This window comes from Rhinatrema bivittatum, chromosome 1 (assembly GCF_901001135.1).
Source record: "Rhinatrema bivittatum chromosome 1, aRhiBiv1.1, whole genome shotgun sequence".
In the NCBI taxonomy this organism is placed as follows: Eukaryota; Metazoa; Chordata; class Amphibia; order Gymnophiona; family Rhinatrematidae; genus Rhinatrema; species Rhinatrema bivittatum.
Genome location: NC_042615.1, coordinates 743,872,380 through 743,898,383, shown reverse-complemented (window position 1 = coordinate 743,898,383; position 26,004 = coordinate 743,872,380). Strand labels below are relative to the sequence as shown.

The 26,004-nt window shown below is 45.7% G+C and overlaps 1 protein-coding gene across 1 annotated transcript in view; it reads left to right on the top strand.

The window, feature by feature from the left end:
* The window catches only part of C7 (complement C7), a 131,078-nt gene that overhangs the window by 48,980 nt on the left and 56,094 nt on the right, over positions 1-26,004 (top strand). The window contains 3 exon segments of the mRNA XM_029578140.1: positions 12,784-13,027; positions 15,572-15,685; positions 22,930-23,096. Coding sequence (XP_029434000.1) covers positions 12,784-13,027; positions 15,572-15,685; positions 22,930-23,096 — 525 coding nt within the window.

Sequence of the window (26,004 nt, the reverse complement as noted above, 5' to 3'; positions counted from 1 at the left end):
TATTAGAGCTCTGTTGCTAAAGCTAAGAGATAGCAATCTGTTATTAACGGAGTTGCTGGAGATAGCAATCTGTTATTATTTAGAATAGTTGTGGGTGGATCCTTGGACTAGTGGCAGGTGACCATGTCCTCGGGGGAGCTCCCAAGAGGGACCACTGGTCAGGCTTAGTGTACGAGACAGACACACACTAGTTCTTTTATTAGACAATATATTAAACCACCAGAGGTGGCAGTAGTGAGATGGAAGCACCCGGCTGGGCTGCAGTCCCTCAGGTACTAGAACAGTGATCCCAAGGTGGCTGAGCTGTAGAGAAACTGAGTAGACAAGACATGCAGAGTTCAGGAACAAATCCTTGATGGTAACACTCACACAATAGTCTCTTGAGGCAGCCCAGGAGTTGGTATGCATTAGGCCCTCAAGGAGTGAGTACCTGGTTCCAGGGAAAGCTCTGAGAGATAGATAGAAACTCACTGATGTTATAAGCAACAAAAACATCTTAGTAAGCAGTATATTAAACTACCAAAGGTGGCAGTAGTGAGATGGAAGCACCCGGCTGGGCTGTAGTCCCTCAGGTATTGGAACAGTGATCCCGAGGTGGCTGAGCTATAGAGAAACTAAGAAAGTGAGTAGATAGGATATGCAGAGTTCTGGAACAAGTCCTTGATGATAACACTCACACCATAGTCTCTTAAGGCAGCCCAGGAGTTGGAATGCAGTAGGCCCTCGAGGAGCGAGGTCCTGGTCCCAGGGAAGGCTCTGAGAGATAGATGGAAACTCACTAATGTTGTAAGCAGCGATGACTTCTTAGCAGAAGTGGTATTTAGGAGCTGGTCCGGGACGTGGGCCCTCGAGGAGCGAGTACCGGTTCCGGACTGCGACCTGAAAAGAAAAAGAGAGAGTGAGGGCCCCGAGGAGTGGGTACCTCTAGTGAAGTCCGAGGAGGCAGAGTAGCTAGCTTTGCGGAAAGCGAATCCCATCCGCAGCGAACTGGAGGAAGCGAAGCCTTGCTAACTCGTCTTGTTAGTGAAAACTGAAACTTTAAATATCTGATGACGTCATCTCAGGGGGATGCCCCTGAGGTTCGTGCCAACGCCGGTACATCAGTCGGGCCGTGCGCGCGCGCACCCTTAGGCATCTGATCAACATGGCGGCTTGCAGCGTTGAGCCAGTCCGGGAATGCCAGAGGAGGATGGCCTGGAGACACCGCATCAGCTAGCCTTCCATCAACCCCGGAGGGAGTCGCCAACGAGGTAAGGTGGGCGGAGCAGAGACGTCGGACAGCGATGGACACAACACTCTCTTATTTGAAGGCATCTCAAAGGAAGTATTTCTATCTTTTTGGGGGTTTTACTTGAGGAATATTGTCAATTTAGGATTTTATGTATTTATTTATTTGAAAACACTTATTACTCACCCTTCCCACGTTCAGAGCAGGGTGCAAAAATGAACAAATAGATGTTCGGGGTGGGGTACAATATAAAACATATACAGCCAATGGAAAAAGGGGAAGGGCAAAACAGAATCATGGAGGGTGGGGGAGAAAGGTAAGTATCAAGGGAGTGAGATTGGATGAGTTAAGGAGTCAGAGGGGAGGGGGTGGAACGGGGAAGAGTAGAGGGTAGTCAGTTGTCATCTAGGTCTGGGGGAGAATGCTCTCTTGAAGAGTAAAGTTTTTAGGGCTTTTTTGAAGAAAGATCTTTCTCAGAGGCATCTTATTGTCTTTGGTAGGCTATTCCACAGTAGTGGTCCTGCAGTGAAGAATGCACGTTCCCTGGTTTCCTCAAGATAGGCGAGCTTTGTAGGTGGAGAGACTAGTAGAATCTGGTTTGACAATCTGAGTTGTTGGGAGGGGGGCATGGATTTTTATTGTTGAGGAGAGCCATGGGAAGTTTAAGTTATGTATTGCGGAGTGATTGATGATTGCAATCTTATATTGTATTCTGTAGGAGATGGGGAGCCAGATGAAAAATTTGAGAACAGGAGAGATGTGATCATGCATGGGAGTGCCGGTAAGGAGTCTTGCTACCGAGTTTTGTATGATCTGTAGTGGGCGAGCGGGATATAGAGGTAGGCCTGCCAGGAGGGAGTTACAGTAATCAATACCTGAGAACAGAAAGGACTGAAGGAGCACTCTGAAATCTTCATATTCGAGTAGGGGCTTGAGCTGATGTAGTAGGTGTAGTTTATAGAAGGAGGAATTGGTAATATTTCTTATATGGTTGCACATGGAGAGAGAGGGGTTGATAATGACTCCCAAATTTTCTACGCTTTGAAAGATGGAGATGGAATGTGAATCAAAAGTGATATGGTTGGGGTGTGTGTGTGTGTGTGTGTGTGTGAAATCTACCAGAGGCAAACGGCACAGGGTCAATAGACAGTGAAGGAGGCTTTGTGGCCTACCAGTCATTTGGTAACGAGAGCTTCCTTTCTTCTGCAGTTGTGCAGTTGAACGGTGAGTATTCTGTTGGACAATGCAATGACAGGAGTTTATATTTATTTATTTATTTATTTATTTATTTATTTATTTAACGTTTCTTTTATACCGATGACCGTTCGCACATCGCATCGGTTTACAGTGAACAAAAAACCATTGGGCAGAGCCCTTACATATAACAGATAACATAGTAAACTAGGCAACATATAAATAATTTTTGGGAGGAGCCCTTACATAAAATACAAACATCAATGAGTAAATGCTATGGGTATATGCTATGGGATTGAACTATAAAAATAACTATATACAAATTAGTGCACAGTACAAAATCAGTATCAACCATCAAAGAGGACAAGGGAGCCTAAGGGTATCTCGTGAGGCACAGGATCTATTTTGTTGGGCGGAACAGCACCTGACGACTGGCAGTCTCTCATGTAGCTGGAGTAGAGAACATTCAGGCAGGCTTTCTCAGCTGTATGCACTAGATCCTGGGGAATGGGAGCTGATGGGTGAGGCGATGGACCTCATTCGATCCAGGTGGGGCATTTCTCAGCTGGACCTGATGGTCTTGAAGCAGACTGCCAAAGCATGCCATTTCTTCAGTCGCAGGAGGGAGATGGGCAGAGAAGTCTTTGACACTCTAGTTCTCCCATGACCAACCAGGATTCTCCTGTTTGGTTTCCCCCTGGTCCCTGGTAGGAAGGGTGCTATAACATATCAAGTATCTCCTGGGGAAGGGGGTCCTAGAAGGAGTCCTGGTGGTTCCCAAATGGCTGCATTGTTCATGGTTTTCGAATCTTAACTCTGCTGTGGATGAACCTCTAATTCTAGGCCATCTTACTTCTTTGCTTCATCAAGATCCAATTTATTTGGATCAGATGGTTTGCTTTTGGCTCACGGCTTGGCTTTTGAATGGCACCACCTGCAACTGAAAGATTATTCTGAAGAAGCCATTATGACCTTTTCTCAGGCTAGAAAGTGTTACGAGTGCCGTCGCGGCAGACCTGCGGCACGGCCCCCTCACCTTTCTACAGTGACTCCAGCTCCTGGTTCCTCCTCGCTGGCGGTGGTGGGCCATCAGCTCCGTCCTCTGGCCTCCCCCAGTGCCTCCGGCCCAGCTGAAGTCCCTGGTGTTCCCTGTCCAGCCACCACATCCATTGCTTCTCGTCGGACCTCTCCGCGTGGATCGCGGAGAGACGCTGCTACTTGGGGCTGCGCCCCTCCCTAGGTGCGTGCGCACGCATCACTGATGTTTAAGTAGGGATCCGGCGGGAACCTAGCCATGGCCCCGGATGATGACATCAGCGGAGCTTCAGTATTTAAGCGCAGGCTCCACTCCCTAGCTTTTCCTTTGCAACAGGTCTCCTCGCTGGTCGAGTACTCATTGCCTCCTAGAGATTCGTCTCACTCCTGCGTTCCTCGTTTGTTCCTGGTTCCTGTCTCTTTGTTCCTGTCTTGCTCCATTCCTCGGATTGCCTACAAGGATTTGACTCTGCTTCACTTGACCACGCCATTGACTCTCTCTAAGCCCGGATATCTGCTTCGCCTGACCACGCCATTGACTCTCTCTAAGCCCAGACCTCTGCTTCGCCTGACCATGCCATTGACTCTCTGCAAGCCCGGACCTCTGCTTCGCCTGACCACGCCATTGACTCTCTCCAAGCCCGGACCTCTGCTTCGCCTGACCACGCCTTTGCCTATCTCCAGACCCAGACCTCTGCCTCGCCTGACTATGCTGTTGCCTTTCTCCAGTTCCAGACCTCCGCATCGTTTGACTGCACTTGACTATCTCTGTGATCAGACCTCAGCCTTGCTTGCTACTGCCTCTGGATTGCTGCCAGCCCTGACTCAAGCCTGTTCCTTGACGCTCTCCAGCTTACTTCCTGGACTTGGTCTATTCAGGCTTGGCCTGCTCTTGCTCGGGTGCCCCATGTCTGCCTCAGTTCCTTTGGCCACCCAAGTCTCCAGGACACTACCTTGTCCAGTGTAAGACTGTACCATCTCTCACCTGCTGTCTCTGGGCTGAACCTAATCTCTACACTACATAGACTACATACAGAGGCCCACCTAAGTCCAGCCGGCCCCGGCACCCAAAGGCTCAACCTGCAGGGAATGAGGGCTGGTATTGGTGAATCTCCAGCCGGCCTCTATCCATCAGCCCACTCCGCCTGCCAACGGTGGGGACCGTCAACCCCACCTCGGCCCAAGGGTCCACCTCCGGCGCAACAGAAAGCCTTTCACTTCTTTGGCTTATATCAAGCTGTTGAAAGTATTTGAGAAGGAGTGTCTTGGAGAAGGTGTTCCTCCTCTTCAGGCATTGGTTGGCCCTTTTTTGCAAAGCAGGTTGGTGAAGAGGCTCACATTCAGTTTTCTAAAGTGTCCAGGTGGCAGCCTGGAGTGGTTTTAGAAATAAAGTGAAGATGATGCCCCTGGCTTTGCATTTGGATATAGTTCATTTTCTGAAAGGAGTGAAACATTTGCGGTTGCCTTAACTTAGATTTAGATTTTATTAATTTATGAATCGCCTAACGCTGTCATCCCAGGCCCTGCTAGTTCTGCTGCTGGTCGCCATATTGGTGAGAGTGAAAGAGCCAAGAGAGTGAATGAGAGGATGTATGTGTGTGTATGGGGGGGGGGGCGGGGATGAGTAAAGGGATTGGAGGGTGGGGAAGGAGAGTGATAAAGGGGTGGCAAAAGAGTAAGTGAGGGGATTGGAAAGGTTGTGGTTTTGAACCTTTGGCCTTGGAGGTGGTAGGCTGAAGCTCTGCAGAAAGACCCATGGAGAACTGGGTAAGCAGTAGCATTGTTACTTTCCCAGCTATTGAGGGTTGGTTTACACCCAGTCAGGCACTAATTGGCTATAAGGTAGACCCACCCTGTTCACCCAGCTGTTTTAAGTTTTAGCCAGCAGGGATTTCTCTGATGGCACAATGTCTCTCAAGTGTTTAAGGCTGGTCTGAACAGGGCTGCGCTGGACCATATTGAGGTATTGGATCTCTTCCCTTGGTTACTCAGTAAGGAAATCCCATTTTTGACTATCTTGGTTGTTCACCTGCAGTTTGTAAATCAGGGATCATATGTTATGTTTTGAACTCTGTTTTCTTTCATTAAACATCAGTCAAAAGTATGGCTACTGAGGTGCACTTTATTAGACCTTGACATGTGTGGGAGAGAGGGGGAAAGAATGAATCAGGGGATCAAAGGTGCTGCAGGGTGTGAGTGAGCAGATTGGAAGGCCTATGAGATGTGAGTTTGGTGATTAAAGTTGGAGGGCAGTGAAATGATCAGATGAGGTGAAGAAATAGTGAAAGAGGAAAGGGGATGGGATTGGGTATGGTGGGGGAAGGGAGAGAGAAGAGAGTGAGTGAGGAGATCACATGGTATTACTTCCTTCCTTCTACCCTTAAGGGGCAAAGAGTAGGCCATGCTTTTGAATTCCAGGTTCCACACCCCTATCCAAAGAGATTGAAGACAGCAGGCAATCGCACCAGTCTTCTCTTGCCTCCCAAAGTAGAGGTGAGTCAGTTGATTCTGGCTTGAAGAGGAGGCCTATATCTTACTGGCCGAGGAGGAGAGTTGCTGGAGAGGGTAATTTTCCAGGGAAAGGAGGGGGCTTAAAAATCACCTGGGATAGGGGGTTAGACTTAAGGGCTTTGGGATCACTGGGACAAGGACCACTGGGGATTTTATGGAGGGCTGGGAATGGAGGATCAAGATCATCAGGTCAGAGAGGAGGAGTGGATTAGAGAGAGCCCCCATTCTCTCTATTTGCTTTCTTCTTATCCTAGTGATCCTGTATCCTCAACCCCCAGCCATTCTTCAACTATCAGTGCTCATTGAGCATTTTAAGAATGTAAAGAGTGTGTTTGAGTATGTGTGTGTAACCCCAATTCAATGGATGGGCTGAATCTCGATGGGGGTCATAAAAATTCCAGGGCTAAATCCTAATATTTATTTATTTATTTGAAACTTTTATATACCGTTGTTCTGTATTCTATTACAGCGCTTTACATAAAGCCAAAATAAAGAGAGTATAAAAAATTACAATACAAAACATCAAATTAAGATCAAAATATAAAATACAATAAATCAAGTAAAAAACTACAAAATTATAAATAAGGATAAGTACAAAATAAAAGGGTAAAATAATCTGAGTACTTAAATAAGATAAAAGATACAATAAAAATATACAATAATATATTCACCCTTCCTTTTGCCCTGGGATGTGGGTTTTTTAATCTCTAGGGGGGAAGGATATTCTTCAAGGCCCAGGGCTTGGGTGGAATCCCTTCTGTGTGTGTTACTGTGGCTCTTAGGGACAGGTACACTAACAAAACAGGCTGGACTCCCTGGATGAATGTTCAAAATAAAGTTTACTGTGATTGATTGCAAGAGAATTAAGACAAGTAAATAATTAAGAAGCTAATATTCAGTAGGCTGTTTAGTGAACAATCTATCTGGCTAATGTTAGCTGGATAAATTGTCCTGTATATTCAGTGGGATAAATGTCCTGCTGAATATTCTTGTTTAAAGTTATCCAGCTACATGTATCCAGCTAACTTTAAAACCTAACTGGCTATATATGAATATAGCCAGCTAGATTTTAAAGCTATCCGGCCTTGTGTGGATGGATAACTTGCTACTTATCTGAATATCTTTAAAAATTGTCTGGGTGAGTAGCGCTGTATCAGTGAAAAAAAAAAAAAAAAGGAAAAAAATCGTGGCTCCCATCTGCTTGTAAATTGCAATATCTAGTTCAGCACACTACAAATACAAATTATCGGGCTGACTTCCCTCCCCTACCTCACCCCGCACCCTTAACCTTTCTTTACTTATATCATGCACCATGTGATACGCTTGGAAGTGCTGGAAGCATAAACTGAGAGTAATTTATGCTTCCGACACTGCCTATCAGATGCAATGCTGGAGCCACCGGGAGCAGGTGAGTGAGACCTTCTCTGCTGTCTGGAATGATTTTTTTTTTTAACTGGGGGGGGGGGGGAAGGTGGGATGGGATAGAGGTCCATGGGGGGGCTAACACATTGTTTGTGATTAGTGGAGGGGGTTCCAAAGAACGGGGAGGGGGCACTATAGAAATCTTTTAATTGAAGACAGGAAAAGGGTGGGTGTGTGTGTGTGTGTGTGTGTGTGTGTGTAGGAGTGGTGGACACTCGGCCCGGTAGTAAGTATTTGAGGAGCATTGGGCTAGATATTGCAGTTTAGAAGTGGATGGGAGCCATAGGCCCTTTGATTATAATTTGATGTGTTTTTTTACAGTGTATGGTTGATTAATTTATATTTCAAGTTTTATGTTATAATTAGTGTTTTATGAATGTTGTGTATTGTTTTGCTCAATTTGATTTTATAGTAAATTGCTTTGATTTTTCTTATGAAAAACAATCCAGCAAATGCAATAAATTAACTAATTAACAGGCCGATACAGTAAAAGTCGCGGGAGAGTGGGCGAGTGCCAGCGAGTTTGACAGTCGACACTCAATTTTGCCGGCGTCGGTTCTCAAACTCGCTGTCAGCCACGGGTTTGGAAACCAGCTGCTGGCAAAATTGAGTGTTCGTTTTTCAACCCGCGAGCCGCGGGCCGATTTAAAATTTTTGTTTTTTTATTTTTAATTATTTTTTACTTTTGGGACCTCCGACTTTATATCGCCATGATATTAAATCGGAGGGTGTACAGAAAAGCTGTTTTTACTGCTTTTCTGTACACTTTCCTGGTGCCGGCAGAAATTAACGCCTACCTTTGGGTAGGCGCTAATTTCTGCCGGCACCAGTAAAGGGTACAGCTAGTGCTTCGAAAACGCGTGTCCAAACGTGGGTCAACCGAGCGCACCGTTTAACCCACTGTCGGACGTGGGTAAAATAAGCGCTAATGCAATAGGGGGATTAGCGCCTATTTAACGCGTGTCCGACGTGGAGTGAATGAGTTAGTGCTCATCACATACAAATGCATGTGAATGAGGCTATTACTCATTCACTCCAAATGCAAAAAAATAAATTGCGTCTCAGATGCACATTTATCGCTCGGATATTAATGCCTGCCTGGAGCAGGCATTAATATCCGAGCAGGCATTAATCCGAGCAGGCATTAATCCGAGCAGGCATTAATATCCGAGCAGGCATTATGCTCGGCATCGGTTTTCATAACTGGCTGGTTACAGTAATGAAAACCGACACCAAGTTTATCGGCATCGGTGTTCATAATCGGCAGACTGCCGGTAACTGTGGGGTCGCATTAGCAAGGAGGCGCTAAGGTCGCACTAGCGACCCTACCGCCTCCTTGCTAGCGTGACCCCTTAATTTGTTTATTGCATGGCGCCCCACTTGTGGGTGCCATTCGTGCGCTAAGGAAGTGGGAGCTGAAAAGTCAGCGCCCGCTTTCCACAAATTTTATTGCATCGGCCCCTATATAGCTGGATAACTACTTATTTTTTTGCATTTGGAGTGAATGAGTAATAGCCTCATTCACATGCATTTGTATGTGATGAGCACTAACTCATTCACTCCACGTCAGGTAAGTGGCTGAATATGACACATTTGCTATTTAGACAGATAACTTTTGAGTTATCCGTCTAAATAGGTTTTGGATATGGACCTCAGCCACCTGAAAGTACAGATTTACATTATCTCTACCACTCTGGAGGTAACCCTCAGTACAGGGGCTTGGAACTTGATTATTCTCCATGGAGTGGAATGATAACTGTCCCATGTGGGTAGGGATGTCCTAGCTGTGGATGAATCTACTTCCCCAAAGTACCTGAGGTGAACAGTTAACTCCTGATCTTCACCTTGGCAATGTCCTGCGTCTTGGGGTGGGAACTCCTTTGGGGGTCTCCAGTTGTCCTTCTCCTCTTCTCTCCTTGAATTCTTCTTCAAATCAGATGGATGCAGATCATCCTTGAAGAAAGGCCTCTTACTGGAAACAGTTCTTAAAACTTCTAGCTTTGGGATAAGGTGGCAGAAAAAAAGATTTCCTTTCCTCTCAGATGGACAAAACACAAACTCTTCACCTTGATATTTGCTGCACCCCCCTTTTAAGTGGGGAAAAGAGGTAAGCAGCTCCCTTCTGGACTCTAGAGTTGGGGATACAGCTTCCCTGAAAGGCATAGGTCTTACCAGAAAAGTTCAAAACTCAGAAAAAAGGGCAATAACTCTTCCTCTCTCACCCTCTGTTGTGTCTGTCGGTCTTCGACGGCTTCGCCCCGCCTACCTCTCTCTACTTGCGGCTCCTCCCGCTCACCTTGGACTGATGACCGCCGCGGCATCTGCTTGCTGTTCTCTCCGGCGTCCCCGGACCGGCTTTGGTGCTGCCTCCCGCCATTCTCCTTCAAGGTACCTCTAGGGCGCGTGCGCACACGCCGCCCTCATCTTTATCTTCACGTTGGCACGATCCTCAGGGGCATCCTCCTATTTTGACGTCATGACTCCAGGGTATATCTGCCTACAGTATTTGCTAGCTCATTGAGTTAGCAACAGGATTCGAATGGATGGGATTCGCTCTCCGTTCCTAAGCTACTCTGCCACTCCAGCTCTACCTGGAACTCTTACTACCCTTCGGGGTCTCTAACGGGGTACCCGCTCCTCGGGGGCCTCTCTGCTTCTTTCAGGTGCTATCAGGAGACCGGTACTCGCTCCTCGAGGGCCCATGTCCCCTGTGTTGCTGCTTCGCCGGAATCAGGTACTCGCTCCTCGAGGGCCTGCTCTCTGCTCCGGTGCCAGACCTCTCGTCTAGTGGAATCTCTGCTACTGCTAGTGAGTACAACACCACTGAATCTCTCTGCTCTAAGGGATCAGGTACTTGCTCCTCGAGGGCCTGCTCTCCCTGTCTCGGAGCTCTCCTATCTCTATTTGGGACTGAATGCTAATCTTATTATGTACTCATATCTCTCAGTCTCTTTCCACTACAGCACTGCCCTATAGAGGATCCGCTGTTCTAGCGTTCTGTGAGAGACATGCCCAGCTGGGCTCTACAACCACTACTCACTACTGCCACCTCTGGTGGCTCCATAAACTGTTTAATAAAATATTCAAATCTGTGTTTGTCTTTTCGGAGTTTAGCCTGACACTGTGGTCCCTCATGGGGCTGTCCCCGTGGGCGTGGTCATCTGCCACAGTGTCCAAGGATCCACCCAAACACCATTAACCATAACACCTTCCCTGCCAGCCCTGTACAAGGAGCTGACAAGGCAGTACCTCTTCCGCTTCCTGCTCTAGGCTGAGGCCTAAAACTGTAAGAGCACAACAAACACTCCTTTCTCAAAAATGACTCTATACTGCCACCCTTTCCTCTGTCCTAGCCCCACCTTGTGAACTGTGAGCTCTCCATCCCAGCAAGCCTCGGGGGGAGGTGGTATTTAGAATGGCATGCTCCTCACTGCTATCTAACCCAAGGCCTGGGAGCTAGGACCATCAAGTGGAAACCCAAGGGAGTCTCTACATGTGTATGTGAGCGAGAAAGACATCATACCTGGTCCTGCTGGTGGGGAGGTATTATAGCAGACTGGATTGGAGCATTGTGAGGCTGCACAGTAAGTGAAACCATGACAGGGGATAAGGAGGAATATCTGCATTTATCTGGCTAAGGGCAGGATTCATCATTCCTCATGGAATGATGAATCCCGCGAAATAGGGGGCGGGGGGCGGGCCTGCGAAAGGCCGTAACCGTTTGCGCCGCGGTGGTGCAATTTTGCCGGCCGCACTGCGGCCAGCTGCAGCCTTTCACAGCAAATAGCAACACCATAAAAGGTGTAGCTATTCGCCATGCTACTGCTGGCAATAATGTTCCTCATATTATCGCCGGCAGAGGTGCCGCAGCTGACTCCTCCCCCTCCCCGCCCCGAACCCTCCCAGTCCTTTACTTCCTATCGCACGCGAAAAGGCCCTTTTCGTGTGGGATAGGGGTTTACTGCGTGCGTTAGGGCCCTAACACATGCAATAAACCTTTAATAAATAAACCCCTAAGTTAGCTGGATAAGTAGCTCTGCCTTGGAATGCCCTAATTCCACCTCCCACTTACCTGGATCACTTTTTAGCTGATATTTGGATAAGTGAAAACTGATGCATGTGGACAAATATTGAAGCAGTACCACTTAGCTGGAAAAAACATATCCTGTTACGTGGCACTGAATATTGGCCTCCTAATACATGTTAGACCACACAAACCCAGCCAATTTTCAGCTACGTGGTACCTAGGTACATTGGGCATGAATATTGGCTTAGGTTGCTGAAAGTATGTTTGTACATTTACACAGTGTTAAATAAAAGCATGAAGTGTATGCATTAGTGGCATGATGACACACGGGCCGATGCAAAATCGGCACGGGGAAAATGGGCATTCATGATTGAGCTCCCTCTCTCCTAATGTGAGCCGATCAACCTCTCCGGGGTGCCCAATTTAATATTTAAATTTGCTGCCACAGTAAAAAGGAGGCACTAAGGGAAATTGTGTGCCCCCCCCCCAGCGCCTCCTTAGCAGTGGGCGCCCAGGAGAGTTCAGCTGTCAGCCATGATATTAAGTCGGAGGAAGTACCAAAGCAGTATTTTCTGCTTTTCTGTACATTTTTTGGGCTGCTCAAAAATCAATGCCTGCTCTGGGCAGGCGTTAATTTCTGAGGGGAAAAATGTGCGCATCGGGTGTACATTTTTTTTTTTGGATTCGGGGGAGAATAGCTTATAGCCTCATCAACATGAATTTATATGCAATGAGTGCTATTAGCTTCATGGGGGGTGGGGGTGGATGTGCGTTTTGGATGCGCATAGCATAAGGGGTTGTGGACGTGCTTCCAAAACGTGCGTCGAACCACGGATTAAGCAGTGGGCTCAGCTGAGGGCACTATATTGCATCGGCCTTTATGTGCATCCATTTTTTAAGCTTAAATGTACACACATATTAGTTTCCAGCCATACCCCTGAAAGCCACCTCTCCTTTTGGAATGCTTCTTCTGAATGCATCTAAAGTATTTGTTTGTTTTTATGAACATATATACATACTTTCTGGCAACTGAAAATCCAATAACAGGAACTTGGCAAATCTCTTTGCATTGTTTTCTGTTGTATTGCACTTAGATCCTGACTAAGCCTTTGAAAACTTACCCCTTACTTCTGTGGTACTGTTTAAGAAAAATGGACTTGATTTTTTGTAGCTAATTTTTTATGTCTTACATAAGACTGTGTTACCTAATCTACCACATAAAGACTGTGTTACCTAATCTACCATAGGTATTTTCTGATTCAGACATCCATTAATGATAGAGATACATATTGGTCCAAAGGGATTGAATCAAACCTAATAACAATAAAACTGATTAAATAATCAATTATTTCTTCTTCTCTTCCAGAGTTACCAGTTAATGGTGATTAAGAATGATGTTGAAGTAGCTCAGTTCTTAAATAATGCTCCTGAGGTTTTACCTCTTGCTGAGTCATTCTGGAAAGAACTTGCCAATCTTCCAGCTGTATATGATTATAATGCATACCGAAGATTGATTGACAATTATGGGACTCATTTCCTGCAATCTGGGTCTCTGGGAGGAGAGTACAAAGTCATTTTTTATGTGGATACAGAAAAAATGAAAGAAGAAGGTAGAGTACTGGTATTTTTACATTAAATAGAATGGATATAAGAGGCTGTCCCATAATAGTCCGTATTTAAAAACATGGTGAGCAGGTAAGTTATCCATCTAAAGTTAACTGGCTAACTTAAACTCCTCGTTGTTTAAGAATTCCACTGAAAATAGCCAGACAAAGTCCTACTTAGTCAGATAATGTCATCCCAACTTTAGGGCTGCTATCTGGCATGACTAATTTTAGATGGATGTAGGCATTTTCCGATTAACTTATCTGACTAACATAATTCTGCCCTGAAATGCCATTAGAAATCCTCCGATTTATCTGGCTGAGTGACCTAGATAGTGACTTAACCAGATAAGTCAGAGCTGGTCAATGTGACAGGAAATTAAAAAACTTTTTGTGTCCGGATAAGTCTTCAACTTAACCGGACAAACTGTCTGTATATGATCTCATGATTTTTAACTAAATATGAGATTGAAATGCTTTGGTGATGATGATAGCTATAATAATGGTTACTTATATCTATTTTCTAGGCTTATTATACAACTACTAAAGTGCAATAGTTTCTGCAGGACAGGCCCATTAGCACTTATTAACTAGACAAGGACAGGGAGCAGGGATATGACAGAGATTTATAAAATCATGAAAGGAACTGAATGGGTAAATGTGAATCAGTTATTTACTCTTTCAGATAATACAAGGACTAGGGGGCACTCCATGAAGTTAGCAAGTAGCACATTTAAAACAAATCAGAGAATGTTCTTTTTACCTCAATACACAATTGGCCACTGTTGGAAACAGGATGCTGGGCTTGATGGACTCTCAGTCTGACCCAGTAAGGCAATCTCTTATGTTCTTTTGTTAGGGATTGTCACTTCCTACAACTGGGTATGAGCACAGGGATTTGATCTTCCAGGTACTTCCAAGTGACCTGGATTGGCCATTGTCAATGACAGGATGTTGGGCATGATAGACTATTGTCTGAAGCAGCTTAACATGTCTTATGTTAAGAACATAAGAACATGCCATACTGGGTTAGACCAAGGGTCCATCAAGCCCAGCATCCTGTCTCCAACAATGGCCAAATCAAGGACATAAGAACCTGGCAAGTACCCAAAAACTAAGTCTGTCCCATGTTACTGTTGCTAGTAATAGTAGTGGCTAATTTCTAAGTCAACTTAATTAATATCAGGTAATGGACTTCTCCTCCAAGAACTTATCCAATCCTTTTTTAAATCCAGCTACACTAACTGCACTAACCACATTCCCTGCAACAAATTCCAGAGCTTAATTGTGCATTGAGTGAAAAAGAACTTCCTCCAATTAGTTTTAAATGTGCCACATACTAACTTCATGGAGTGTCCCCTAGTCTTTCTATTACCCGAAAGAGTAAATAACTGATTCACATTTACCCATTCTAGACCTCATGATTTTAAACACCTCTTTCATATCCCCCCTCAGCCGTCTCTTCTCCAAGCTGAACAATCCTAACCACTTTAGTCTTTTCTCATAGAGAAGCTGTTCCATCCCCTTTATCATTTTGGTTGCCCTTCTCTGTACCTTCTCCATCGCAACTATATCTTTTTTGAGATGTGGCGACCAGAATTTTGTATATTCTTATATAATATAGATAAGGATAAGATTCATACCATGACTAAAGTACTACTTCCCATTTACAATAGCCATGAAGGGGAGAAATGGGAAGTAGAGAGAAAAATGAGATTCCCTTTAGGTTTACCAATCATCAGAACAATGAAGAAGGGGAAAAAAGTTCAAGAATCTGATGCAAGGCAGAGGATTACAGGAAGAAAACTTCAAGCTGAAGTGAAGCAAAAAAAGTCAACCTTTTCAAAGAATCAGCACAGAAAGCAGAAAACAATGATAGTATCTCAGAAAAAAAGCAGTTCCCAAAAGATATATCACTAACAAGTCTGCTTAACATGGTCTGCCTTCAGCTGTGCTGAGAGGATATTCCAGGAAAGCAGTAGAAAGTAGAATGGGCAGAAAAATAGTAGTGACTGCAGCAAAAAAGATCTAATACTGGCAGCTATAGGAGAGAAAACAAAACTTCTGCCGAAAAGTAAAGTTTTGCAATAAATTTTGCTTTTGCAAATTTTTTCATGAGTAATTTGGTTAATGCTGAATTGCTAATGAGCTGATTTTCATGCCTTTTCAGCTCATTAGAGTTTTTGCATATTTTTGATAATTGGTTTCACAAACGCTAAATTACAGGCATTAAAACCACAAATGGCACACTTCTACTTTTGTGAGAACAATTATGCATGCTATTTGCCATTTTAATGTGTGTAAATGTGTTAGCAAGGCCATGCATAGTTTAGTACATCGGATGCTAGGTGTGTTTCCTTTTCTTTCTACCCAGTATGTAAGACCTTCAGTCACTGAATGCCTTTTTCTATTGGCCCTGCCTTTTTTGTGTTCAAAATGTGTTATGTATTACCTATCTTCACCATGGACTATGCTCCATACACTTCTGTGATATGGTCATACTAATAATAATTAGAGAAACAGACATTGAAATGAAAAATCTCTTTCTAGGAATCAGTATACATGATATGAACAAATGTAGCACATCATCCAGAGGGTTTCTTTTCTTCAAGAAAACAACAACAAAATGCCAAAAAATACATAATGTCTTCCGGTCGTCTTCAGGTAGGTAGCTGTGCCATTTAAGTCTTGTTTGTAATTTGCATACAATATAAAACTGAATATGTCTTAAAATTTATGAGAACATCTGGAAGAACCTTTTGAAATTCTGGCCAGACTTATAATTACCTTAAACTATGACAGAAAAAGAGGAAGAGCTCACTTTAGGGATAATTGTATTTGATGAAGCTATTAAGTTTTTAATGCTCTTTGATTCTATTCATCAGTAATTTAATGCATTTTGAAAAAACATGGAGGATGTAATAATTCCCAGTAGTCTATCCCAGAAGTTTATAATCAACAGTACTAACAGAATCTTCCTATACAATTCAGTTGGGAATTAAAACTAGCAAAACTATGCAGATTCCCCAGAGAAGATATTGATTTTTTAAGTTTCCGAAAGCTTTTCCTGCTTAATTGCCCTCACTATTTGGAATCTGGCTAACTTGGCATGTACTGCCATGCTGATCCCAATCAGAATTCAATGCACGTGTCTCACTGATAGTTGTAAAGCAGGAACACAGTACAAGCACCTTGACAGTAAACACAGGAAATGAGATTTTTTTTTCAAAACAGAGGCTCTGGCTAAAGCATATGGTTGGGGGCAATTTTCAAATTTTGCCCATGGACCTCACACCAGTTTTCAAAGTGAAAAGTACAGGAATCCTTTCACTTTTAAAATTACGTATGGAAAAGTTACCCCCAAAGGTTTGCGTCTCCTTTTCCTGTCAATAACCTTTCTGACCAAAGCTATGTGCATAGTTTTGAAAATGCAAAACTATGAACGGAGCTTTCTCCCCTGACCTAACCCCACCCTAGGAAAGCCTCCACTTTAATGGAGGTAAAAGTAGGTGCCTTATGGACTTATTTGTGTACTTTTACCCACATACAACATGGATAGTTTTTAGACAGGTGATTTATACTGGTAAATGCTTTTTTAACCTATGGAAATCCCTTTGAAAATTGCCCTCTTAAAGGTCAAGGGCTCGATTCACTCCCAGAGCTTTGGGCCTTTCAAATATCTGCCCCTGTAAAAGAGGATATTCATTCAGTCACTGCTCATGCTACTTTGAAACACTTGTCCATAAGAACTCACAGAGCAGGACTAAATCCGCGCCGTCGCCCCTTTTCCAGTGCATCTCCCGCTATTATCCATGGAAAGAAAAATACATTTTTCACTTTATTTTCCTCCGTTGGAAAACCTTGGAAGCCACCCCATGCCATCCTCTTTCGTTTTACTTTATCCAGTTCCATTCTAATGGAGAAAAGTCATATTTTGAAGGCATTTCATGTCTTATTTAAGGGTCAGGCTTGTGAAGAGTGCAGCACATTGTGCCACTTGCCCGTTGAAAAGTGGCTTTCATAGGCCAAATCTAATTGACCAGCAACTCAGTGCACCCTCTTTCTACGCCCCAGCATTCATTCATACATCATCTTCACATTCTCTCTCGCATGCACCCATATCACCAGAATCAACACTGCGCAAGTCTACTCGCACGCCAGCGTTCAAACCCATCATTCACACATTTCACAGTCTAGTCAATGAAAGGACATGGAAGTTATAAAAGACAGAAAAGCAAGCATTAAAAATGTTAACTCCCCCCTGCCCCACCCTTCTCGAGGTGAGGCAAGGAAAGAAAGGTAACTCTGTCCCGGTACTTCTTGGTGGTGAGGCCGTACGGCCTGCCCCCACCTCTGGGGAGCCTGCTTCTCCCTCTGCTGCTGCTCCTGGAGGCACAGCCTCAACATATCCAGGTGTAATGCCCTCCCCCCCCCTGCCGAATTACCTTGGGTATGTGTTTAATCTGGTGGGAGCCCTCCTTGGGCAGCCTCTGTTGGTCCTTAAATTCTTGGCACTGGGGGCCTCCACTGAAAAAGTGTGGAGACACCCAGTGCCAAGTGGATAGGATTTCCCTCCCTTGACTCCAGGAAAATAGAAGGGACTGTGAACAGGGCTGGCAATATTTACACATGCATACAAATTTATCAGACTATATGATTATATAATTTCTACATGACTATGTACATAGCTATAGGATATCAAAAGCACATTTATCTACTCATGGCTATTAGTCTCAGAATATCAACTATACACATTTCTATAAGATAGAAATCATATTTAACTATTTGTGGGTATTAATGACAACAGAATATCACTATATAGCAGCAGTATGTCGCCAGCAGTTGTCTCGCACACTTCCTGGTCTCCCGCTGCTCTTCCCTCCCTCTCCTCACCCCAGCGAGACATACACAATTCTTCAACGAACATTGCTGCCGTTCCTGCCCAGGCTATCAGCGCATTCAAGCCCGGAGAGGAATGGCAGCAGTGTTCATGAAAGCCGGCAACAGCAACTTGGCCTTTTTCTTCTTCCCGCCCCTGCGGCCCAGAAGAGGAAGTGATGTTTAGTAGGGACGTGCATTCGTCCTGGTTCGGTCACCCCGAAAAATGAAGGGAATTTTCCCGAAATTTTGGGAAGATTCATTTTTCCAGGGCGGCTGGAAAAAAAAAAGGCCCGAACTGCGGGAAAATGAAATTTCCCGCGGCAGGCTGATAATGAGGGCTGAACCGAAAGGCTCGGCCGAATCACATCCCTAATGTTTAGTGGGTCTGTGGGAAGAAGAAAGGGCCATGCTGCTGCTGCTGCCACTGCAGAAATCCCAAGACCCCCTCCACCTCCTGTAATTGTGGGAGCACTTCCGTCTCCTTTCTGAGGCAATCCTTCTCCGCCATAGACCCAGGGCAGCTAATCGGTGGATTTCCCAAACAGCTGCGTGGCAGGAAATCTCCACGGCCACATTCTCAACTGACTGCCCCTCTGCTCTGCACGCAATGATTGCAGCACAGAAAAACAGCTGAGTGCTGTCTTCTTACTGCTACGGGGCGGGGGGAGTCACTTCTGCTGCACTTCCCAGCCTGTCTCGACTCTGCTTTATTAGCAGCATACTGGCTGCCTTGTGCAATAGCTGCCATGTGTGCTGGGGGGGGGGGGGGAGTAAGTGAGGCAGAGAGAGTGAGCCAGAATGTGAGTGAGTGTGTGAGAGAATGTGGGTGATTGAGACTGTGTGTGTGTGTAAATAAGAGAGAGAAAGCATGTGTGAGAGCAGGAGACTGGTCAGGGAGATGACTGGTGAATGCGTGAGAGAGAGAGAGATTGGTAAGGGAGGTGACTAGTATGTGTGAGAGAGAGAGACAGAGAGAGACTAGTCGGGGAGATGACTGGTGTGTGAGAGACAGAAAGTGTATGTGTGTGTGTGTGTGTGTGTGTGTGTGTGTGAGGCAGACTAGTCATGGGCCCTAAGGAAGAGGAGAGTGAGGACAGGGAGTCTGATAAACTTTTCAGTCTTGCTCTGGCTTTCCTGGGCTGGAATATGATGTCAAATTGTCTTTTTTTTTTCCTTCTGTATGTACTCCATTTGAATGGCAGTCTGCTTTTCCTTCCTCACCCCTTCCTTGGAGGAGGGAGTTTCACAAGTAAGGCTGAAAGAGAGAGAAAAAAAAGAATATTTAGGTCTGGATTTTCTAAGGTCCCTTTTTCGCGTGCGATCGCTTTGAAAAATGACCTCCTTAGTCAGGAGAGCCCATACACAAATTGGCAGGTATAAAACAGGAAAGAAATGTAGCACATATAACTACTATACAAAGATTGAGGGCACTCAATGGGATCAATATTCAAAGCAATTTAGCTGGAAAACTCACAAGTTATTCAGCTAAATGGCAAATGTTTGAATGTTGAGCACTTATCCATCCAGCTAAAATGCAGCCAAATAAGAATGAGGTATTTCGGGGAGATGATATAAATTAATTATCCAGCTAAATTAGACAATTATTATTTCTATCTGGCTAAATCAGTTGGATAAATTTAGACCTTATTCAGAGCAGATCTAAAGTTATCCAGCTGCATATGGCCAGATAACGTTCATCTTAACCACTATATATAACTCTTTTTCTGGAAATATATCTTATTTCAAAGGGCCATATAAGCATTTCTTACTCTGGGCTGGCTCCTCTGCCATTTCCACAGCTCTTCTGTCTCCAAGGGGTGGAAGCTTCTCTGTGGGGAAAAGGCTAAGTTCCTGGACCCAGGCACTGGAAACCACCTGTGTGTGTGCTACCATTGCTCTTTGACACAGGTACCTTGACAAAGCAGGCTGGACTCACTAGATGGGGATTCAAAATAAACTTTACTGTGATTGAATGTGTAAAAATCAGTATGAGCAAATAATAAACAGGCCGATACAATAAAGATGCTCAGTGTTCAGTGCCCGCTTTCCTAATGTGCGCCCAGCCACGTTTCCTGGGTGTGTGATACCATATTTAAACGAGGGAGTCATGCTAAAAAGGAGGCACTAGGGACAATAGCGCTCCCCTAGTGCCTCATTAGCAGCAGACGCCCAGGAAAGGCGGCTGTCAGTGGGTTTGGAAAACGGATGCTCAATTTTACATGTGTCCATTTTTTCTAGCCTGTGCACAGTCTTCGGTGTCCGGACTAGGGGAGCTGGAGAAATCTTTAATGGGGTGGGGCAGCCTGGGTGTAGAAATAGGACTCCTCCATTCCTTATTGCCTGCCTCTCACCCTTCTCCAGGATCTGCCCCCTGGGGGTGTGAGAGGTTGGTAAATGGTGGGAGTCTGTATGTGTGATACTCTCTCTCTCTTAGGGCTGATACAAGGGTATTATCCGCCCTAGACAAAACGTACAGCCTTTCATTCCCCCTTCCCTCCCCTCCCTACATTATTAAAACTTATGCATTGTTTTCCATTTTAAAATTTATTAACCTCCCCAATCTAAAAAGGCAGATTGCATATGGAAAATAGACATTCAAAGTACAATCTTCTGAAGTAAAACTATCACTTACAACATCATATATATTATATAGGCATACATCACAAATAAAACACACTTTCAATAATAATAGTTAATAGACTTAATAAAGTACCTTTCTCATAGTAATCACACATACATACACACAGACAGAAGCACTCTCCTTCTCTCACACACACATACACAGAGACAGAAGCACCTCCTTCTCTCACACACATGCATACCCACAGACAGAAGCACCCTCCTTCTCTCACACACGCATACATACAGACAGAAGCACCTCCTTCTCTCACACATACAAACACACAGACAGAAATACCCTCCTTCTCTCACACACACACACACACACATACGCACAGACAGAAGCACCTCATTCTCTCTCACACACACACAGACAGAAGCACCCTCCTTCTCTCACACACACATACACAGAAGCACCTCCTTCTCTCACACATACATACACACAGACAGAAGCACCCTCCTTCTCTCACACACACTTACACATAGACAGAAGCACCCTCCTTCTCTGTCACACCCACACAGAAGCAGATTTCACATTCATAATTGTGCCCTTCCTTTTTCTTTGGCCCCGCTAGCCTAAGCTCTGGTGGCGGCCTGTGACTCTCTTCATCAGCTCCTGTGACGGCCTGATTATCCCTTTTTCAGCATCACCAGCCTGAGCTATGGTGTGGCCTGCTGCTCCCTTCTTCGGTGACGGCCTGATTCTTTCTTCTTCAGCCCCGCAGGTGGTCCGTGGCTCCCTTCTTCATCCCCACCGGCCTCAGCTCCGGTGGTGACCTGCGACAGCCTGTGGCTCCCTTCTTCAGCAATGGCCTGATTCTGTCTTCTTCGGCAGCGGCCCGAGGCTCCCTTCTTCAGCACCACTGGCCTGACCTCTGGCAGCAGTCCATGGCTCTCTTCCTGAGTGGCGGCAGCAGGAGTTGCGTTTATCCCAACGTCATCTTCTGCTGCCCGGAGTTAGGGATGTTTGTGGCTACTGAGCAGATCGGGCAGGGGTTTGGTTTATTCCTGCCTGATCCGATGTTTGACTCTGGAAGTAGAGTGAGGTGGTCACTGTGGTAGAGGTGTTTTGAAGGGGAACTTTTTGCCGCTTCAAAATTCTTCCGCCTGAAGCAGCCACCTCACCCTGCCTCATGATAGAACCTCCCCTGTTTAGGGCTACTCATTCTAGCAAGCTTTTGGGGGAAGTGCTATTAGGAATGGTAGTTCCCTCTAGATAACTAACCATGGCTGGGAGCTAAGGCTGTCTATGGAGACCTCATACTCTCTACATATATTCAAAAGAATATACCTGGTTAGGTGGAAGAAGTCTAAAAAAAAACCAGTCCTGTGCAGACCTCCAGTCTAATTCCCTGACCCTCAACTGAAATGGGCACAATCTGCCTGGCCGATCCAAGCCTCCCAAGCTCCTCCAATTGAAACTTAAAAATAAAAGTATGCCTGACTGGCATTTAAGATCCCTCCTCCTCCTGCTCCCTTCCTCTGCAAAAAATAAATTCCAGGACCCTTCTCCTCTCCCTCCTTTCTTTCTACTCTACTCCCTCACTCCATTCCCCCCTAGTAACTTGGTAAAGGCCACCCTGTCCCTGAGATTGCGGGCGTGCGATCCCCATGGCATTCCTCAATGCTAGGACTGTAACTTTGAAAGCATTCTGATCAGTCTTAGCAATGCTACTACTATCCTACAACATTGGAAATTGCAGAGATTGGCCTTTACCAAGGCACTGGCTGGATGGGAGTGTTAGGATTGGGGTAGTAGGGTAGGGGAAGGGAGGGAGAAGATGGGGGGGGGGGGTCACAACTTTTATATTTTGCAGAATTGGGGAAAGGTGGGGAAGGTGAAGCTGGCATTAGCTGGGCACACTTTTATTTTTAAATTTCAACTGGAGGGCTTTGGGGGTCCCGGACCAGCTCGGCAGATTATGCTCAATCAGATGTGGGTTTGAGAATCAGGCTGGAGGTCCATGCAGGACATTTTTTAAAAACCTTTGCCACTTAACTGGCCATATTATATTATTTAAGATGAAAGTTATCCAGCCATATGTAGCCAGATAACTTTTAATCTACTTGGCTATATTCAAATGTAGGTGGTTAGGTTTAAAAGTTACCTGACTAAATGTAAACAGATAACGTTCATCTTGGATATTCAGCCGTGCATTTATCCTGCTCAATATCTGGGAGAAGTTATCTGGCTAACTTTAGCCAGATAACTTGTCCGCCTGCCGGCTTTTTTAATGTGTCCCCTCCCATCTTCCCAAAAGATGCAATATTAACCTGAAACTTCCTGTTTTCCTATCATTTTGTAGTATTAACCAAGATAGTTAAGTATTTTATGATTCTCATATTTTTTTGAAACATCCATTTAAATAATCCTTATGTCTGCAAATCTATTTTTTGTTGTTGCATAGGATCTAGTAGCCAAGAAATACATGGAGATGCCTTTATCCTTGGAGGAGAGCCTAAGTTTGTGGCTGGCCTTAGTTATCTAGACTTGGATAATCCTGCTGGAAATGAAGCAAGATATGCCTCCTGGGCTGGATCTGTAAAGAAAGTACCTAGTGTCATAAAGCAAAAGGTTAGTCTTTGTACTTTTCTTAACCCTGGCTAGCCAGGCTCGCCAGTCTCAGGGGCTCCCGTAATATTCCTCTCCTTCCCCCCTTCAGGAAGTTCCCCTGCAGGTAGTCCCCTTCCCCCATTTAACCACAGCATGTTGAATAGGCTTGGCGGCACGTGCAAGCCCCGGGATGCGTGTAAGTCCCGGGGCTTTCCTGGGGGGGGGGGGGGGGGGGTTGGGGGCGTGTCATGGCAGCGCGTCATTCGGGGGCGGGGCTGCGGGCGTGGTTACGGCCCAGGGGTGTTTTGGGGGTGTGGCCGAGGCCTCCGAAACAGCTCCCGGGCCAGGGAACTGCGAGTTACGCCTGCCTCTGGCAGGCGTAACTTTTAAAACAAAGGTGGGGGGGGGTTAGATAGGACTGGGGGGGTGGGTGAGGTAGGGGAAGGGAGGGGAAGGTGTGGGGAGTGGAAGGAAAGGGAGCGGAGGCAGGCTGCGCGGCTCGGCGCGCGCAGGCTGCTGATTTTGGGCAGCCTTGCGCGTGCCGATCCCGGATTTTAAAGGATACGTGTGGCTACGTGAGTATCTATTAGAATCCAGTGTACTTTTGTTTGCGTGGGCGTACTTTTATAAAATCTACCCCTATATGTGGATGGTATCCAATTTTTTATTAAGATGAGATCTGGTCAATTTGTTAAGATGAGATCTGGTCAATTTCTGCATGGCTACTATAAAACCATTGCAGCTACTATAAAACCATTGCAGTTATTGATTAATGCCTCAGCATGATTGATAACTGGTACAAAGAAGCGAGAGCACATTTCCCCTACTTTGTTTGAGCTGCACTGGCTTTCGATCTCTGAATGCATTAAGTATAAGGTTGTACTGATTGGGGAAGATTTTAAAAGCCCTGGGCGCATAATCTGGCTGGATTTACGCACGCAGGGGGGTTACACGTGCCGAGCCTATTTTACATAGGCCCGGCGACACGCACAAGCCATGGGACGCATGTATGTCCCGGGGCTTTGAAAAAGGGGAGGGAAGGGGGTGGGGGGCGTGGGCGGGGCGCCAGTCTGGGGGCAGTCCGGGGCAGGACCGAGGCATCCGGCACTACGGCTGTGCCGGGGGATCACGCGCTGGCAGCCGGCCAGCATAGCAAAATAAAGATGGGAGGATTTAGGTAGGGCTGGGGGACGGGTTAAATAGGGGAAGGGAGGTGAAGGTGGGGGGCGAGCGGAAGGAAAGTTCCCTCCGAGGCCGCTCCGATTTCGGAGCGGCCTCGGAGGGAATGGGGAAAGCCATTGGGGCTCCCCTAGGGCTCAGCGCATGCAAGGTGCACAAGTGTGCACCCCCTTTCACACCCTCCTGACCCCACCCCCACCCTCCTGACCCCCCCAAAAAAATGTTCCGAAAGTCCCTGGTGGTCCAGTGGGGGTCCCGGGAGCGATCTCCCGCTCTCGGGCCATCAGCTGCCAGTAAACAAAATGGCGGTGACCCTTTGCCCTTACCATGTGACAGGAGCTATCGGTGCCATTGGCCGGCCTCTGTCACATGGTTGGAGCAATGGATGGCCGGTGCCATCTTAAAAAATGGCACGAGCCATCTATTGCTCCTACCATGTAACAGGGGCTGACCAATGGCACCGATAGCCTGTCACATGGTAAAGGCAAATGGCCATCGGCGCCATTTTGATTAGTGGTAGTTGACGGCCTGAGAGGGGGAGATTGCTCCCGGGACCCCCACTGGACCACCAGGGACTTTCGGAACATTTTTTTGGGGGGGGCAGGAGGGTGGGGGTTGTAATTAATTAAATCTGAAGGGTTGGGGTGGTTTGGGGTTTTTTTTCGGTTCGGTTCTCTTGCCCTTATGCTATACACAGAACTGCCTTAATCTCGCCATCTACAAAGTAAAAAAATTCACTAACAGGAAACATATCTAGTAGGATTGCGATTCTGCTATGTTGGCAACAAGCTCTGTCAGAACATGACCTTTTCCAACTCCTGTATGGCAGCCACATGGAAAAGCAAGGGCCTCAAACGAGTATATACCTGAAAGGTTACGCCTCTGCTTGGAAGATGACAATTATGACAGCATATCTCTCCTGGAAGCCTCAGCCCATCAGACTGCTGCAAAACCATGCACTAGGTCTAGCGCATGGCTTAACACATGATTGGATGCGTGTTTTGGACACGCATCCCTAGCACCCAGTGCAATACATGGATTAACGTGTCCAAAACATGCGTCCAATTGAGTGTATAGCTAATAGTGCTCATCACATGCAAATTCCATGTAGATGAGGCTATTAGGTATTACGTCAAAAATTGCCACGTGGCCAAGGCACCCATTTTAACGAGGCAAATTTAACGCTTGCCCGGGGCTGGCATTAAGGTTTGCCACATATCAAGGGCTCACTTAAAAAAGACTAAATCCTGCTTTGTGTGATTCCTCCTACTAGTATCATCATGACACTAAGTAGGAGGAACCACAGAAAGCAGAATCATGTAAAAAAAATAAAAGTCGCAAAAAAAAGAATTTTCTGGGTGCCCAATAATCATGCACAATATACATGTATTTTTTGCGTGTATATTCTGCCGGTAGCGGGAGAAAATGGACACTCATAATAAGCTTCCGTTTCCTAACCCGCACTGACAGACATCTTTCCTGGGCGCCTGATGACGCACAATTTCCCCTAGCACCTCCTTTTTACTGCGGCAGCTCATTTTAATATTAAATCATGTACCCAGAAAAGGTGGATGGGTGCACGTTAGGAGAGCAGGCGTTCACTCATGAGTGCCTGTTTTACTCGCGCCGATATTGCAATGGCCTGTATGGGTTTTAAGGTTGGCCAAATATAGGATAAGGACTGTAACTGATACTAGCAATCGGAACAAACAACTCTGCAGATTTTCAATTTACCTACATAAAGCAGGAC